At 39.8% G+C, this 17337-nt stretch overlaps 1 protein-coding gene across 1 annotated transcript; it reads right to left on the reverse strand.

The window, feature by feature from the left end:
• Window positions 1-305: 305 nt before the first annotated feature.
• LOC131236867 (tricalbin-3) lies at window positions 306-11039 on the reverse strand. The gene is made up of 10 exons (XM_058234371.1): window positions 10586-11039; window positions 9377-10440; window positions 8339-8580; window positions 7509-7527; window positions 5135-5340; window positions 4573-4682; window positions 4326-4424; window positions 2088-2541; window positions 1825-1967; window positions 306-572 (listed from the first exon to the last, which is right to left on the reverse strand). Exons 2-9 carry the CDS (start codon window positions 10207-10209, stop codon window positions 1879-1881), a joined length of 2052 nt encoding a protein of 683 aa, XP_058090354.1. The 5' UTR covers window positions 10210-10440; window positions 10586-11039; the 3' UTR covers window positions 306-572; window positions 1825-1878.
• Between the last annotated feature and the right edge of the window lie 6298 nt (window positions 11040-17337).

The raw sequence follows: 17337 nt of genomic DNA on the forward strand, positions 1-17337 counted from the left end.
AGTCCACTGATCACCTTTGTATGGACAGCCTCTCCAGCCACTAAGATTCTTGACATGTGACCCGTATCAGGTGGGACCTTCTATCTGAACAGTCTGGATCATCATGTGGTGGGGCAGAAGGCGCAAGCCTCCCTAGCATATCCAGAAGTTCAATATAACGTGTTGATGACACGCTAGTCCACACAGGTGGGGACCAGCCGTGGATGAAGGATGCCCCAAAAATCTCATATCCAGGAAGATCCTCGCCACGCATTCAATCCTTCTGAAGTTCAAACATCGCAACTTAAACAGGACAACAACAGCAATGGCTCATTAACTGCCCTATAGAGCTCAAAACAAGACAGTTCCGTACAAATCATTTTAGGAAAGCTAAAAAAGATATTGATAGAAGGAGAAATGTAATATGAACAGAGATAAAAGATACAAAGGGATCAAAACTCTGCCGCCAAGAAAATGCTCCACCACTGATTTGCTGAATATACATGAGAAAGGAATATATAGAGTGAGCGATGCAAGTCTGGCTTCTGGTCCCGTCATGTGATTCTTCTGGAAGGGGAGATCACGGTCGTCATCTGCAGTTGGCAAAGAGTTTAGTTACAATATTTTTTATCTTTCATGCCCAACAAGGGATTTGTAACGGTTTTGAACTAATCTAGCAAACAAAAAAGTGATGGGGAACTGAATTAGCAGGAATTATATGATGATTGCCCTATCACATGTATAGTACCACATGACCCCATGTTCCTAGAAGTGGGGCCTAACATTTGGTGTTGGGCACCACCATAGATGAGCCATGCCCACAAAAGCTCCTCAATGGGGCAATCCTGACACCTCAACAGTGCCCTGCGACTACATGGTTAAGGGTGCATTTGGTTGCATCAAATATCAAGAAATTTCACGATAATTCATGATTAATCAGTCTAATTTGGTGCAAACACGCCATAGAAAAATGAAAAACAAAAAATTAATAATACTGCAAGGGTTTGGATTCAATTGAGAAGTGCTGGCGATTGGAAAGCTAGCGTAATCTGGAAGTTCAAATGGGGCATGCTGCATCAACAGTGGGTCTCATTAGACCAATGGTCTGGACTATCACCAAATTGTGGCCCCATTTTTAAGAACTCAAGCCAAAAGATACCCCACATATCCTTTGGCCAATGATCACACAGTTCAACCGGAACAGAATGACGTGCATTTGCATGAAAAGTCAGCAAGAGATCAATATAAATGGTGATTTAAGGAAAACAAGGATCTGCACATTGCAACAGGTTTATCTATCCAGAGCTTTGGTAGACCCATACGCACCACTTCACACGAAGTTATGGAAGCGGTCAAATGTAATGAACTTGTGTGGGATATCTGATCCGGCTCCAAATGTAGTTGACCCAACACACAAAAAAAGGCCGATCAACTCATAAGATGGGCCACATGTTCAAGAAAACAATCGATGGTTTAAAAATGTTACCAATGGTCCAAATTAAACATACAAATGTCACACACCTATTGGGAGGACCAGCCTGTTTTTGGGACAGGTCATCTACAAAGAGGGCCCACCTGATTCATGGATGGCAGGTTGGTATGTGCAATCACATGTAGAAGTGCCCGTGGCGAGGTGTGCTTGAGCTTAGTGTAGCTCTATCCAACAGATTCAATAAAGATGATTGATGATATGCTCAGAATGCAATCAGTAGGACTCCGTGATATTCACCAAACAAAGACAATCTGTACGTTCATCGCCTCTACCAGAAACTAATGATAGCACAACTCTGTAAACAAGAAAGAAGGCAACAAATGTCTAGAAATGGAGAGGGTTTATGGAATTACTTGATCCAGCACAAGCATTGGGCTTCAGTTCTCCACAGATGTTGTGTTAGTATATCATGGATTGAAAAGACTTGAACCACCCACATTAATAGAAGTCAATACAGCTAAACTTGTTATCACCGCAAACCAAAACAATGTCAATCCTGAAATACAAAAGTCCAATAGAACAAGTCAAACACCCAATGGAACAGGTTGGCTAAAAAAATAGAGAGAGATTTTGACAAATTCACAGTCAGAAGTGGGGAAAAAAACAATAATATTACCTCCAGAACTATCTGAACTGCCCTCAGAATCCAGAGGTGTGAACTTATCACTGCGGCCACGTGATATCGGTACAGTTGATCCCGGATATCTGGCCTCTTCCGATTGTTGTGTATATCCTGTTTCAGATGACACTATGCCTTGGAACTCCTCACTTACAAGCAAAGCTGCTAGTAGATCCACAAAAGATTCTTTCTCTGTTTCTCCAGAGAGGTCCCTTTCATTTTGTTCGTATGTGCCATTTGCTTCATCAGAGTCTGAACTCTCATCATCATATAAATCGACATCCAACGTTTCTGCTTGTGTCCCATCATCTTCTTCATCCTCGACATATGCTTTATATGTGAGACGGAGTAATACTTCCCCCGAAGACCTATTCCTAAACAATCCCCACCCACCTTGCAAGTTTATGATTCTGTCTGTTGGTACTGTATCTTGAAGAGACCCCAGCTCAACCTGGAAAATAAGAACTATGAATAGGAGATAAAAATCATATTCATAAAAGAAAACTAAATTCTCCAAACATCAAACACATCACGAGTAAAGTGGATAGCTAGAACTTCACAACTTCCTTACCAACAGAGGGTAAAAGAATGGATATGAATGCCAAGGATCATCATACAGATTCTGTTTGTGCAAATGCTATGAAGTAATTATCCTCCAGCAGACAAGATCATAATATTCATCCATATATGGTAGCTTCTGAAACCTCAACATCAAGCATTACAAAGCACCAAACAATTTCACAGTAAAAATGGGATTTCTATGGCAAAATTCCACAAGAATTCCGATCCTACCACATAATGCCCCCATGAATGAAAATTCCTGGGCAGTGCTCTCGGAGTGGAGTAATTACCAAAAGCTCCAATTTATTCATTCATTCATTCATTCATTTATTTATTCTTTAGAAAGTGGTGTAGTCAAGAATTGTGGGGCCCACGTGGCGTGTATGACATCCAACCCATCCAGCCATCATGATGATCAAACTAATAAAAAATCTGGCAGATCCAATCATAAGGTGGGCCACACAATAAAAAATAATATACACCACCCAAAAGCATCCAAATTCACAAATAGCCTATCTGATGATTTGATCGGCCAGACTTTTGGTTTGTGTGGCCATCATGGTGGGATTAAAATGCTGGACTGGTTGGATGTCATGCACATATCAGGTAGGCCACACCTTAAAAAACAATATACACCACCAAAAGCATCCAAATTCACCCGTAGCCCCTGTGATTAGCCAGACATTTGGTTTGTGTGATCATCGTCGTGGGATTCATACGTTGGATGGGTTGGATATCATGCACATATCACATGGGCCCCACAACTCTCGAATTTATCACTTCTTAAAGAAAAATAATAATAAGGGCATTTTGGTAATTTCCCCTAAAAAAGAACCTCTGGGTAATTTTGATTCCTGCAGGCATTATTTGGTAAATCCTAATTAACGAAGAATTCTGCAGGCATTATTTGGTAAATCCTAATTCCCAAAGAATTTTGCAGTGAAAAACCCCTTTTAACAAATCTCAACTCAAAACTATTTCCAGGAAAGATGTGCACAGACAAATCTAAAAACAACAGGGATTCCCCCTCTTTATCTTTTGTTAGACATTCCAGTTGTGAACGATGATCAGGATTTAGGATCCCGAAAGTCATTAACCAATACAGTGTACCTTGAACCCGCACGGGGTTTGGGCGAACAGCAAGCGTCATGGGTGTGCTCCCCACAAACGTGAGTTTGATTCCCCTCCCTGGGATTACCCAATGCAAGTGGTTTGTGGGTGATTGCGTGCATCCGTAGAGAATAGTCTTACCTCAAAATGGGGCGGAGACACCCTAACGTTATATATATATATATATATATATATATATATATATATATATATATATATATATATATATATATATATATATGAAATCATCTATCCAAGGTTGTCAACACAATTCTAGGACTCAAAAGTATCTTAATTTTAGGGTAATCTATCTGTATTTCTGACTGATTGGCATTTTAATATTCTAATTTTCTTTTGTATTCATGCGGGATTCAGGATGTTAATGTCTTCTACACCTGCCTCTTGAAGTATCTATGCAATATCAATGAGAATAAAGATGACTTCCCACCTCTTTTACAGAACCACCATTCATTAACTAAAAACAGAAACCATGCTCCATGATAGCTACATTTTGCCCACTGTCTGGATTACATGGATCAAGTTGAGTATGATTTGGATAATTACCTCCCCAGTGCCTATAGTGAAATCAGTGAAACCAAAGGAGTCCTTCACTTGGATGGATAATCGCTGTTTCCTAGGATTTGCCACAAGCAAATGAAAATCCTGTCCCAAGAGAAATAAATAATGTCATCAATATAAATTTTAGCACTTGAGATAATATCCTTTACTTCTGGACATCGATATGTTCTGGAAGAGTAAGAAGAGAAGGGGGACAAAAGAAGAAGAAAGGACTTGGATGAAAAAGCTTCACCTGATTCCATATTGGCTCTCCTGGTGGCCCAATGACAGTAGTCTGACTATTCTTTTTACTGCGAATTACTTGATCGCCCAGCGTTAGAACAACATATGGATCTGTCTTCCCTGACAATTCCCACATAAATAAACACAGTGAACCGATGCTCATAACATATGAAAGAAAATAATTCTGTAAACGAACTCACATCAGCTATTTCAAATGTGGCATTCCATCCAAGAACATAAAAAGGGACTTTTAAGCATTGAAACTGGCATAAAACCTTTGAACAAGCAATTCATGGTTTGTAAGGAACATTAAGTTATAAAACCAAAATCAGTTTAACAGGGTTGTTCACCAAGATACTTGAAAGCTAGAACTAAGAACTGTAACTGACAAGGGTGCTTACACCACTCTTGCTCCTCATCAAAGAAAGATGCAAGTAACAATAGAAGATGATGGGAAGCCCTTGCTAGCCAAATAGCAAACACACTAACCAAGAACCAAAAACATGCACTAACCAAGAACCAAAAACAATGTATTGAAGCCAAAATATAACACATGGAGAATGAATAGATACCGAGAAAGACATAAGCAAGCTTCTGAGCATCTACAAGAGTCACTGATAGTTCTCCAGCAAAGTCTTTATTCCCTTCCTGAATTGCACCAGTTTTAAAATCATCTGAAACAGGACCAACAGACATTCCCTTCTGAAAATCAAGGACGATCTTCTTCGGACGAACAAAGAGACGTGGCAGATCCTCCGTGAGTAGTTTTGTCAGGAACCTAAAAAAATGCAAACATATATTTGAAGAAGAGAGTGAAAATCTATTATGATCTCAAAATGTCCAAACCAAAAAGACCACATGCATCATTATTCAGAATCAGTCTCCCACTCATTAGATGAGCTGGTGGAGACAGTGTAGTGTGTGTGAGTGATACAGGGTTCAAACCCTGGTAGTGTTACCTTTCATAAAAAATAAAAATCATTATTCAGAATCAGGTCCTCAACAAAATCATAGCTCATAGAAACACAGTCATACTTCCAATAGAACAGGTCCACAACTCCATAGAGCTGCTAATGGTATTTTCTTTTCCTTGGACCACAAGTAGCATAACACTTACGTTATTGGGAAACATGGGAAGTTGGAAATGATCTCCAGATTTTAGAAGTCTACACTAAACAGTTGTGCAATTAATGTCACAGCTCACATTTGCTTTTAATAAATTTTTACCTACTGATCCACTTCTCTCACAGACAAAAAAGAGCCAATGGAACCTTCTTGCTTTGGATTCATCAAACATGATATTTTTTATTGAGTCAACTTGGGACAGTTGGGTCTAAGGGGAAAAAAAATTTTGAAGGAGAAGAAAAATGGAAATGCACGGTATCCAAAAAAATTTATGGAAGACAGGAAATTTCACATCCTAATGAATCTCTCATGTGAAAGACAGTGGAGGAGAATGTCAATCATTTGCTCATCCACTACTTGATAGCCTTCTCAATTTGGTGCTTCATTCTAACTTTTTATTGGCAGTATTTGGAAGAATCTAGAGTCTATTGGTTCATTGTAGGATGTGGGCAATTAAACTTTGAGGATAAGCCGTGTGGTTTTGATGGGGTCGAAGGCAAAGCAATAAAGCATGTAATTTGTTGGATTTGAAGTCAAAATGCTTTTAAAAGTATCAAGGGTGAAGACATGGTAAGGATAAGAGGGTGGAACGAGATGGTTGGAGTCATGTCAATGTTCCTAGAGTGGTAGAGAGTTGGGGATGGGAGAGAGGGTTGGTGAGGGTAGTTCATGTTATTAAACCATCTCACTCAATTTGAACCCAATAGTGGTGGAACCTCAGCATCATTCATTGGAGGGGGGCAGAGGTTGTAGTCTCCCTTGGAGATGTGTGCAGATTCTATTGAGAAGAAACTAGATTCATGCAACTATTTGGAGGTGGTGATGCATCATGAGCATTGGGTCATATGTTTGAACAATGAACTTGTGAATACTCTAAATATTGATTGAATGAATGTTATATTTTTAGTTAAGGATACAAGCCTAGGAGAGAGGTTCTTTGAGAATGTAGTGTTGTGATGCCTCTAGATCCCTTTTGTGTAACCCGGGGTTCTCTTGCTGGTTTGACTCCACTACTTATCCCTTTACTTCATTTTATATTCTGAAAGTGAAGTTATCAAATTTGTCTCACAATCCAGCAGAGTTTAATCATCAAATGGTACAGATATTGTTCTAGTATATTCCTTCGATTGTGCTACATCAGAAGGTGTAATATTTTCATCAAGGATTTCCCAGCCCTTTGATTGTGGAAGGGGATCCTTCAAATGTTATTGGGTGCGCTTCCAAAGAACATCTAGGCCTGGAAGTTTCCTTTTGTTTTTAATGAAATCTGTGAATTGCTTCTAGGATAAACATTTAACTTGTCCACGTCAGTAGAGGAGCTAATGATGTTGTGGACGGCAAAAAAAAAAAGAAGCTAATGATGTTATGGATGGTGGGTATCTTGCTAGGGAGGGTGTGAGCATTTGGTATTTTTGTTTCTTGCTCCATTTCACATTTCTCTTAATAATACGTGCAACAGAACCCAAAAAAAAAAAAATCACAGTTATTTGGTATGGGAAATTTGTTATAATATGAATATACATACGTGGAAATATATATATATAAGATGTAATATAAACACACTGAAATTATATAAATAACCGGAGAAAAATGGTATTTAAGGTTTTGTCCAAATAGCAACGTTGATGTGTTTGAGGCGCCAGTTGAATATTGATATATTTAGAAAATGAGATGTCCTTCTAAGTAGATTGCCACAGAAATAAGTAGAATGAAACCTTTCATTTCAAAAGCACAAGTGGGAAGATGAGAAACACAAGAACAAAAATGATGAAACTAGCATATAAGCAGGTAAAACATAAGTGATGAAAGGAGCAAACTTACATCGACAAAACAGGAATTGCTGGTAGAATATGGGCCATTGCATGCAGAAAACAAAAGAATCTATATCAGTAAACTGTCTGTGATAGCTTAACGTGTATCTTTGTAACAAGGCTCAAAAAGTAGAAAGACATTTTTAAGTGTTTAAATTTAAACATAGATGAGCCACATATAGATGCATTGTAGAGAAGTCACATATGACTTTTAGCATCAGATGTACCGTACTTTTCCAGGACAAGGATTAGCAATAAGGCAGCCCACAGAGAAGGGCACCAATATATGGTGAATCTATCAAAAATTGAACAATATTCACACATGTACGTACACATGATAAGACACTCTGAGAAACCAATTACACTAACATTTGATTACTACACAGAATCTATAGATTAGGTAAAACACAGTGTCACCAGTTACAGTAAGATTAGGTAGATCTGATAGCCGATAGATGGGGGGGAAAAAGCATAGTACTGTTTAGGTCATTCAATCTCTTTTAATAACTGAAACAGTGCCCCTAATATGAAAAAACACCCACAAGAAAAAAATATAAAATAACTCCCAAGATGGTGAACTAATATGATATAAAAACATGGGAATAATCCAGCACAAAGGGGACTTAACCCCAAATGAATAACTTCACATATAAATTTTCTCTGAACAGAGCCTTTAATCCACATAAATTTTCAAGTGTTTTTTAGAATGGAACATAAGAAAAAAGATCTCCTAAATATTTAACAATGTCAAGGTCACAATCTTTTTTTTGTGTTGTTCAATAATAAGAAATTATGCCAAAAGAATCACAACTATGAGGAAGGATGCAAGATTAGACATACCCATGAGATTGAACAGACGGAATGGTGACAACTCGAACTTGATCTTTGGGAGGGACACAAAAGCCCACGAAACAGCTCCTACCCAAGGCTCTGTTGGTATTAATCTCAGTTTGACCCACAGCTCCCCATCAATATCAAAATCCCGGACGCCGACCGGTACAACAATGGGTATGATACCAAATTTCAGTGACAGTGATAACAGCATACGAGCACCACCTGTGTAGCGGAGGCCTATTTGGTACCTAGATAAAATTTCAATAAACAAAAAAACAAATCAAAAAAAAGGGATAAAATCAATATCGAATTACTGTTTCTTTAGATCACTGAACATTCAACTCCAAATATGGCAGTGGAAGAAAATATTACACCATACAAGTACAATTATACCATGTCAAAATAGTGAAGGTGCTAGTTCTCTTTCCTTTATAAACAACTGGTCCACTTTGAGTAAGTCTGTTGATTTGTCTAGGACAATGCTCGGAGGAAATTGTTACCACAAGCAACATCAGCATTGACCTTTCCATTGTTCAACCATTTTCTTCTAATGTTCATACTTGATGCGTTTTTCAATGTTCAAATCGATGCATCCACACTTGAAACAGCAATGAAGGCATTAAAAGCCCACTCCTTAAGTGTTTTTAACAGTTTTTCAAGCCACCAAAGGTCATAAAAGGAGCAAATCTCCTGATATTGAAGAAAGAAAATATCATTGTTGACGGTAAGAAATCCTATGATATTCATGTGTATTATTTATCATGGCTGCTCTACTATGTTTCTTTGTATACATTTTCACTTTCTGAGGAGGAGAGAAATCCCTACAAAAGATAACAGTAATGCGATATGAATGCAATGTTGGCAGAATCCACTTTCGAGTGGTACAGAATAGAATCCTTTTGGTATTTTAAAAAAGTCTTACTAGCAAAGTAGCTGTAACAAAATGTCAATTCACTATTCAGTGTTAGAAAGACAAAAAACACAAAAGATTAAGGATAACTAGTTATGACTTATATTAAATGCAATGGATTATGGATGACTCACTGCAAATCATTAGCTCGGCGGGAAGTTCTGCGCTCGACATTTCTAACCGACAGTGGCTCTTCCCCCAGTGAGAACTGCTTGATCTCAACTCTCTGCACATAATCTGGTTTCTTTAAGTTATTGTCTATGACGGGCTGAAGCAACCCAATGATCCAATTCTCGAGCCCTGCTCTGTACACCTTCCACAGTTTCCCCAAAACCATGTTCACCCATTCCACTGACTCTTTCCTTTGTAGATCCTTCTCAAGAAACAAGGAAAAACTTGAGGGCACTTGAGGCCATGTACCTGACCGAGCATCACGGCCCGCTTTGTTTCTCTTCCTCGATGTCCATAGCTTGTCAAAAATGACCCCCACAAAGAAAAAGAACACAAACAAGCCTGCGATATTTCGATTGATAGGAGGCGACGGTATGGGGTGAATTACACCCAGTTGGGTCCTCAGCTTATCAACGAGAGGATCTTCTCGGTAGTTAGTGAAGCTTGACACCATTTGAATTGGCTCCTGACCCGATTCTTCTCCATACTCTAACTGATCAGACAACTGTCCAACAATTAACAGTTTTTGGGATTTCAAGCTTCGCTTGGCTGACTCATGAAATTCAAAATTCAGATTAGGGTTTCCACGGTCGGAGGGAAGCGTGCTCGCTCTACATATCTGCCTTCTCCACCGAATCTTGCAAGAAAGAATTCCAGCACATGCCCCTGCCGAGCAACCAGTTAAATAGTAAAACCTTCCATTGCCAATCTTGTCTATCCCACATGGACAAGGAACAGGTAGATTCCGGCAAATTTGCGACACAGTACAGTTCGCAGAAGGCGGATGCAAAAACATTTAAAGCGGTGGAAATTGCAGCCCCTATTCTGACAAGGGCTGTGCAATCAACATGTAGTAGGCTGGTAAACATAGATTATAGGCCAGATTGACTTCAACAGCCAATCAAAATGAGTGCTCAACTAACAACAATTGGAAAACCTTGCGCCCTAATTTGGTGAGAGAGACCTAGAGTTTACAAGATTGGGCTCACGAAAATTCAAATTGATGTGAACCGCTATTTCCTGATTGCTGAAATAAACAGAAAAAAGAATTCAATCAGAGGAGAAACCCGCTACCAGGTTACCACTTTCCTAATTCACCTAAAACTACCGCACAAACTCCAACTCAAGAAAACAAAGGAAACCCTAATTTATCTAAATGGTTTCGGATTTACCAGATTGCGCTTGAAAATCATCAGAATCTCCAACCTCAAAATTCAAGCTGGAACGAGGGCCGGAGAGCAAGAAAACGATTGAGATAGTTTTGGATTGGCGAATAGCAGATTCCGTTCGAGAAACGTCGAATCTCCAAGAAAACTGCCATTTGGAACGAATCGAAGACAACAAAAATAAACTAATCGAGACGAAATTGGATTGAGATTTATAGAATTTGGAGAAAATCTGTTTGAATATTCAGGATTTTGAAACGACAGGAAATGCGAATGGGAGAGTCGGTGGTTAAAAATGAAAGTAATGAATAAATAAATAAATAAATAAAACGCGGGATTTTGTGGAAGGAGATATAACGGTCAGCGACGGAGGGAAGGAAGAGAGCGGAAAAAGATTCTGTGTTTGGCGAATGGGAAGAGGCCACGTGGATTTTCCGATTCTGGGCTTCATAGCCAGCCGCTTGTGGAAAGATAGCAGGTGGATAGAGGCCTCTTCAGAAAGAGTTCGTTTTATGACTGTCGCGACTCAGTATCCAGCGTTTGTCGCCGCACGCTGGCGCCCACTTGCAGAGTGGTCCAGTGTTTGGAACCGTCCATGTTGTGTGGTCTATGTCATAATATCCACCGTAAGAGAGTTACGCTTTGGGACTGTCACTGCTTGGAGATGAATTGAGAACAATGAAGAGAGAATTTTCAATGGATCGTATTTAACTCTTTGTATAAAAGGTTGGGATCAACACTAAAGCCTGATTTGACTCTAATAGCTTACTTGTGGTAGGAGCGAGGATATGGACGGTTAAAATCATTGGGCCATTCCAGCACTTGGGACCATTGGATGGCGACACACTGAGTCGTGTCCGACCTAAAACGAACCCTGTCCGACCTAAAACGAACCCACTTGGGAAAACACACGCGTTAGATGGTCGGTATCCACTAACCATAGGCACGTGAGAAACTTGGGCGGCTTTAGCTCCGACCCGCTGGAGTCGGTTGATGCGCCCATTTTGTGGACGTTGACAATGGTCCTGCCGTCCAGACCGTTGATCTGATGTCAAATCTTTAGCTTCTAATTGTGGCCCAGCGATCAAAGGGCTGTGAGCTTCTGATCTTGAAATTTTTGGGGCGCCCCGTGTTCATTGCGTGGGCAACACCAACATAGTAGTGAACCATGGGCCCCACTTATACAAGGAGGGCAACCATGAACCGTTAATGGAGTTCAAACACCCATTTTGCATCAGTGTGGGGTGATCGAGACTGTTGATTTGGTGAGCCACCGTGTGGGTAGGATGTAGCCATGAGAGTTTTCAGTGACCACGGTGACCATCTGATCAATGGTCGGATTCACTAGAATGGAAATGTCAAAATTTTGCAATCCCTGATTTTTGGTCCACCTAGTAAAGGTGGACCACTAGATCGGCACTATGGACCACGTTGGGACAACCCTGGGAATTTCTTGGGATGCAGATTGGGACTGTCCCACCTGACGTAGCTCTCCCCTCTTGATTAGAGCTACCGAGTTAGGGATGACGTGACTCGAACTGGTTTTGAAATAGGCCTAATTTGAACTCGACCCGACTCGATACCGAGTCTAGCATGCGTAAACAGATCTCAATCCGAGTCTAGCCAGGACTAATCTGGACCGAATTCGACCCAGTAAGAAGTATTGAGTTGGTTCAAGTTGGCACCGATTCAGATTGAGAGATGAGAGAGAGAGAGAGAGAGAGAGAGAGAGAGAGAGAGAAGAGGGTGGCGGTGATGGCAGTTGGCTTGGAAGATGAGGGTGAGAGAGAGAGAGAGGTAGGTGGTGATGGAGGTGCGTGGTTGCCCGGATTGGAAGAGAAAGAGGATGAGGGAGGAAGGGAGAGTTTGGGATCAGCTCGGGATTTTTTATTATATATATTAGGAAAAGGTTTTATACAGTCGAGCTCATGGGAACTCCCCATGAGGTCGAGCTGTGTGGGCCCCACCATGATGTATGTCGACCATGTGTGTGTGTGTGTGTGTATCCAAAATCGAGTCGAGTCGGTTTCAGAACAAGTTGAGTCTAACTGGATCGAGTTTTGGGTCGAGTCGGGTCAAGTTATTGGGTAACTCAAACTCAACTTAGGAGAAACCTACTCGGTTCGGACCGACTCACCTATTTGGTTCAGGTCAAGTCGAGTCCGAACGAGTCAAACGAGTCGAGTCAAGCGAGTCGAGTAGTCCCCTACCTAGCTCTACTCCTAATATGGTAGGATTTGGTTAGATAGCAGCCTGTTACCAGTGATAGAATGGATCAAATATCAAACTCCACCTAATGCTTTATGCGTGGCCCATCTCTAACAGTCATTTACTGTCCAGTCAAATCCACCACATCAACAATATAGGGAGCTTGGTCTAGGCATGAGAATACCTAATCTCCACCTATAACGTTGTGAACAAATCTCGTACAAAAAGTCACCTTAACTCATTGGTGAGGCAGGTCAAACTTGTATCCATGTATGCCTTGTGAGTGCGACTGTGGTCCCATTTTAACGGATGGAAATTTCATGAGATTGACAGCCTCGTGTTAACTATTAAAGAGAATCATGATAAATGAAAAACTCATGCGGCCTCCGTCCTATGAAGCAGTTGGGATGGAATGCTTATTGCGTAAGGCCACATATTCCAAAACTTAGGTAGGCCATACCATGTGAATTTAGATGTTTCAGGTATTAATTTTTTTTAGATGGCTTACTTTAGTTTGGAATCGTTCTGATTTTTCCAGGATCAAGGCTAAACATCATAAGATAGTTGCTTGATGTTCGGTGTAGATTTTCTGCACATTAAGTCGTTTCCCCACGTGAGGGAAAGCAAATCTTGTAGGTAAGCGTTTTCAAAAGAAAGAATAAGAAAAATATAGACCCGGGAATCATGCATCACATGGCAGTTGTCATGTCATAGCTAGCCTCATCCTACCAAAAACCCATTTCATCATTTCACGATTTTTGAAAATTATATGGAGAGTAGAAATCTCAAAATTATGGTCAGCCAGAGTCCAAACACAACCTAAGAATAGAAAATGCTCCATATTACTGAGATATTTCAAGAAATGGACCCTATTTTCTCACAATATGCTTAGCTAGCTTATCATCTCTAATCTCTAATTATAATCTCTTACCCACGTAAGTGACCCGTGCTTCCCAAATTGTACCCAGTGTTGTAAACTTGTGGAAATGAGATGTGTATGGCCCTTCAACTTAGGGCACTTTTGTCCTTTCATTTCTTTAGTTAGTAGCCCACTATTACTTCACCTTTAAGCTTATTTGTTTAGGCAATTTCCATTATATATAAGTAAATGTAAGTCATCATTATTATTTTGTAATATTTATTTAAATAAGTATTATGATATATAAATCAAAAGTCAAATGTAAATGTAATAAGAAATTGGTGAAATTTATAATTATTATAATTTTAAATTCTAAAATCACCATCTTTATAATTTTATCATAATAAAACAAAGAACATTAACAATACTATTGTTGCAGTCAAATGCAATAATGTTACTAAATATGCATAGCAATTTATAATCATTACTCATTTTCTTTACTTTATTGATCTAATTGAAAAAACAAACAAGCCGTTAGTTTTGTGTGTAGCTTGCACTGGCGATAATATTAAAGAGCCAATGCAACAAAGGCGTGGAAGCCACCATGATAGCAATCATCTACTTTAATTCAGCTCATGCCAAACATCATTCCAAAAACAACACAGACTTAAATGGGTTGTTGAGAACCGTGGAAGCACACATAATCAAATCAAGCAAAGTACGCACAATCGCACAACCGTGTTCAAACACAAATAATTTGAATTTTACATGAAAAAATTATTGAGAAAAAAAAAAAGAGAAAAAAACAATGACACAAAGTGACGAGTATGCATTATGAAAATAAAAATTACAAGAGATAAAGCTACCGATTCGAACAAGCATCACTTCTTTCTCACAAGCCCTAGCTATGCTCTTAAACCCTTAGGAACAAATTAGAAAGCTCTAACACTCCTCTATTCCCAAATCATAATTACACCCGATATATAAAGTATTATAATCGGAATAGGAAATAAATCTTGCACTTATGCAATTTTGCACTGCTTGGTGCGCTCAATGGGACTTTCAATGGCATTGACCATCCATCAAAGATATCAATGGCATCGACCACCTTCGATGACATTGATTAGTAACACCAAAACGCACCAACAACTTACATAAATTTTTTGATTTTTTCCAATGGCATTAAGCACATGTCAATGACATCGACTTCTGCTCGATGGCATCGATGGACCCTGTAACTTACATATTTAAGACATCAACAACATGGGCCACATTATTAGAAAATTTAGGGATCTAGAAGTAATTCTCTGTCTCTCTACATGTAGCCGCATCTTTTTCATCCATAGTTACCTCCTCATCTCGATTTGCATGTGCATTGCACCTGCCCTAACCTAATCTGAATAAATAAATAAATAATTTTAAAAAAGGAATGTTGTTTCTTGCAAGTTTCGCAGCAATCTCCATTGGACCTGATTCACAGCTCCAGACCATGGATTGGAGTTAAAATAAGGGAGTGACTCAGCTAGACTTGACTGAGTCACCTCAACTCATCCAAGGCACAACTCCACTCAAGACCAAACGAGACAGACTCCGTCCAAAATTTTAAGTCTTAAAACAATCATTATTCATTGTAAATACATACCTTTGAAAATCACTATTTGAGTCGTCACATCCAAAAGCTGTCGCTATATATCCATTTCAACACGTTTAATGAAATTGTTTTTTTTTTTTTTTTTGGTGGGCCTGATATTCAGTAGGCACCACTACCTATTAAAGGAGTGGTCACGGTGAGTGGACTTAATGCATGCACTGCTCCTAACAGATGCCCACACACATTAATACTAATTGTTGAAATCACGAGCCCAGGGATGGTGAGGGGCTGGGGCACCCGGCCGGGTCCAATTGTCAAGTAGGCGACTATGTTACGAAGGCAATATTGGATGGTTTAAAGAGGCTTATGAGGTTCTGACCCGACATGCATGTGTAGTTGAAAAGCAATGGGGCTATCTTGTGATCATCAAAATCATTTATATAATGGGACTCGTCTTGGATAGTTGGGATACGTTTGAAAATTCTTTATATTGGACTATTTTAAGTGTTTGATCATTTCACTCTTTTTGGCACAGGACGAGCCCTGACCAACACTGTAGCACCAGGGCCTTTCTAGCCACATTTGGGGCGGGGCTAGAACAGGACTAAGGCTTTGGGAACTAGGGCCCGGCTACAGCCAACCCCATCCCATCCCTAGGCTGGCCCATTGCCGCCCCTACTGGGGCCTGAGTCCCCAGTTTCAGAACGGTCTGGATCCTGTGTGTCCAGCCCAGCCCACAGATCTGTCTGGTAGTTTCACCCTCTGAGTGGTAATAGGCCGGGTTTAGTACCTTAGGTTGGAATTTGGGTTGAGTCGGGTTTTGGGTTGGGTCTTCTTGAGGTCGTGTTGTGCTTAGGTTGAACCTTAACCCGACCTGCCCAAATTGCACCCTGTACATTATTATGGATGACAACAATATAGACGATTCTAATATTTGTGTGTGGCCATTTATTATGCGTTGTCCCACGTGCATGCATAATCAGTTGAAGGCTGAGTTCCCATAAGACCGGTGTGTCGCATCTTATATTAGGTCTGTCAGACCGCTTGGCCTGCTTGTGAATATAAGGTCCCACGGTGGGAAACTCCACGGTCATTAGGATTATCATTGAAGTTTTGTTAGGTGAATTTTTAAACACATCTACAAAGTAAAAGTGATTCCTGGAATGTTGAAGATCGAGCGTGTGCTCGGCTCTTGAAATTCGGAGCATTATATTTCGCTTAGTAACTCTACTCCAAATAGAGTTGTTACAATGAGCCAAGTAATAAGTTATTTGCTGATTGAAGAAATAAGACAGAAATCCTTGGATTCTTCTTAACTAGAGGCACTTGTCACGGAAATTATGGGGATAACTAAAAGCAAAAAGCCCCACCATTGTGAGAAGTTAAGAGGCAAATCTAAGTCTATAAAGGATGTTAACTGTTATAATTGAGGCAAGTTAGGCTAATACCAAAATGAGTTCTGAAAGCTTAAAACGAGGAGAAGAAAGAAAGGGGAAATGAAAAGTAAGAAGAGAAGGACAACTGCGGTTATTTCAAACGGTGATATTATTATCTTCTCGAGTTGTGAACATGCATGTCTCAATCTTACTCGTCAAGATACAATTTGGGTCGTTGACGCTAGTGCTTCATATCATGCTATTCATCGCAAGAACTTATTCACATCTTACAAGTCGAGGGACTTTGGTATTATGAGGATGGGCAACAGTGACTCCTCAAAAATTATAAGAATGGGTAATATGCATGTTGGGACGAATGTTGGTTGCATGTTGGTTCTCAAGGATAAGAGATGTCAAGGATAAGAGATGTATTTAATATTTGCCATGATTTAATTTCAACGAGAAGATTGGATGAAGAAAGCTAGAACAATTATTTTGGTGGCGGACAATGAAAACTTACAAAGGAGGCTCTTCTGCTGGCAAGAGGCAAGAGATGTTGCATTTTATACAAAACACAAGTGCAACTATACAGGGCCGAGGTGAACATAACGGAACATGGTTCTTCTACCGATCCGTGGCATAAGAGGTTGGGTCACATGACCGGGAAGAGCTTACAAATCCTCGCCAAGAAGCAACTCATTTTCGACATAAAATGTATGCCTTT

This window comes from Magnolia sinica, chromosome 2, assembly GCF_029962835.1.
Source record: "Magnolia sinica isolate HGM2019 chromosome 2, MsV1, whole genome shotgun sequence".
In the NCBI taxonomy this organism is placed as follows: Eukaryota; Viridiplantae; Streptophyta; class Magnoliopsida; order Magnoliales; family Magnoliaceae; genus Magnolia; species Magnolia sinica.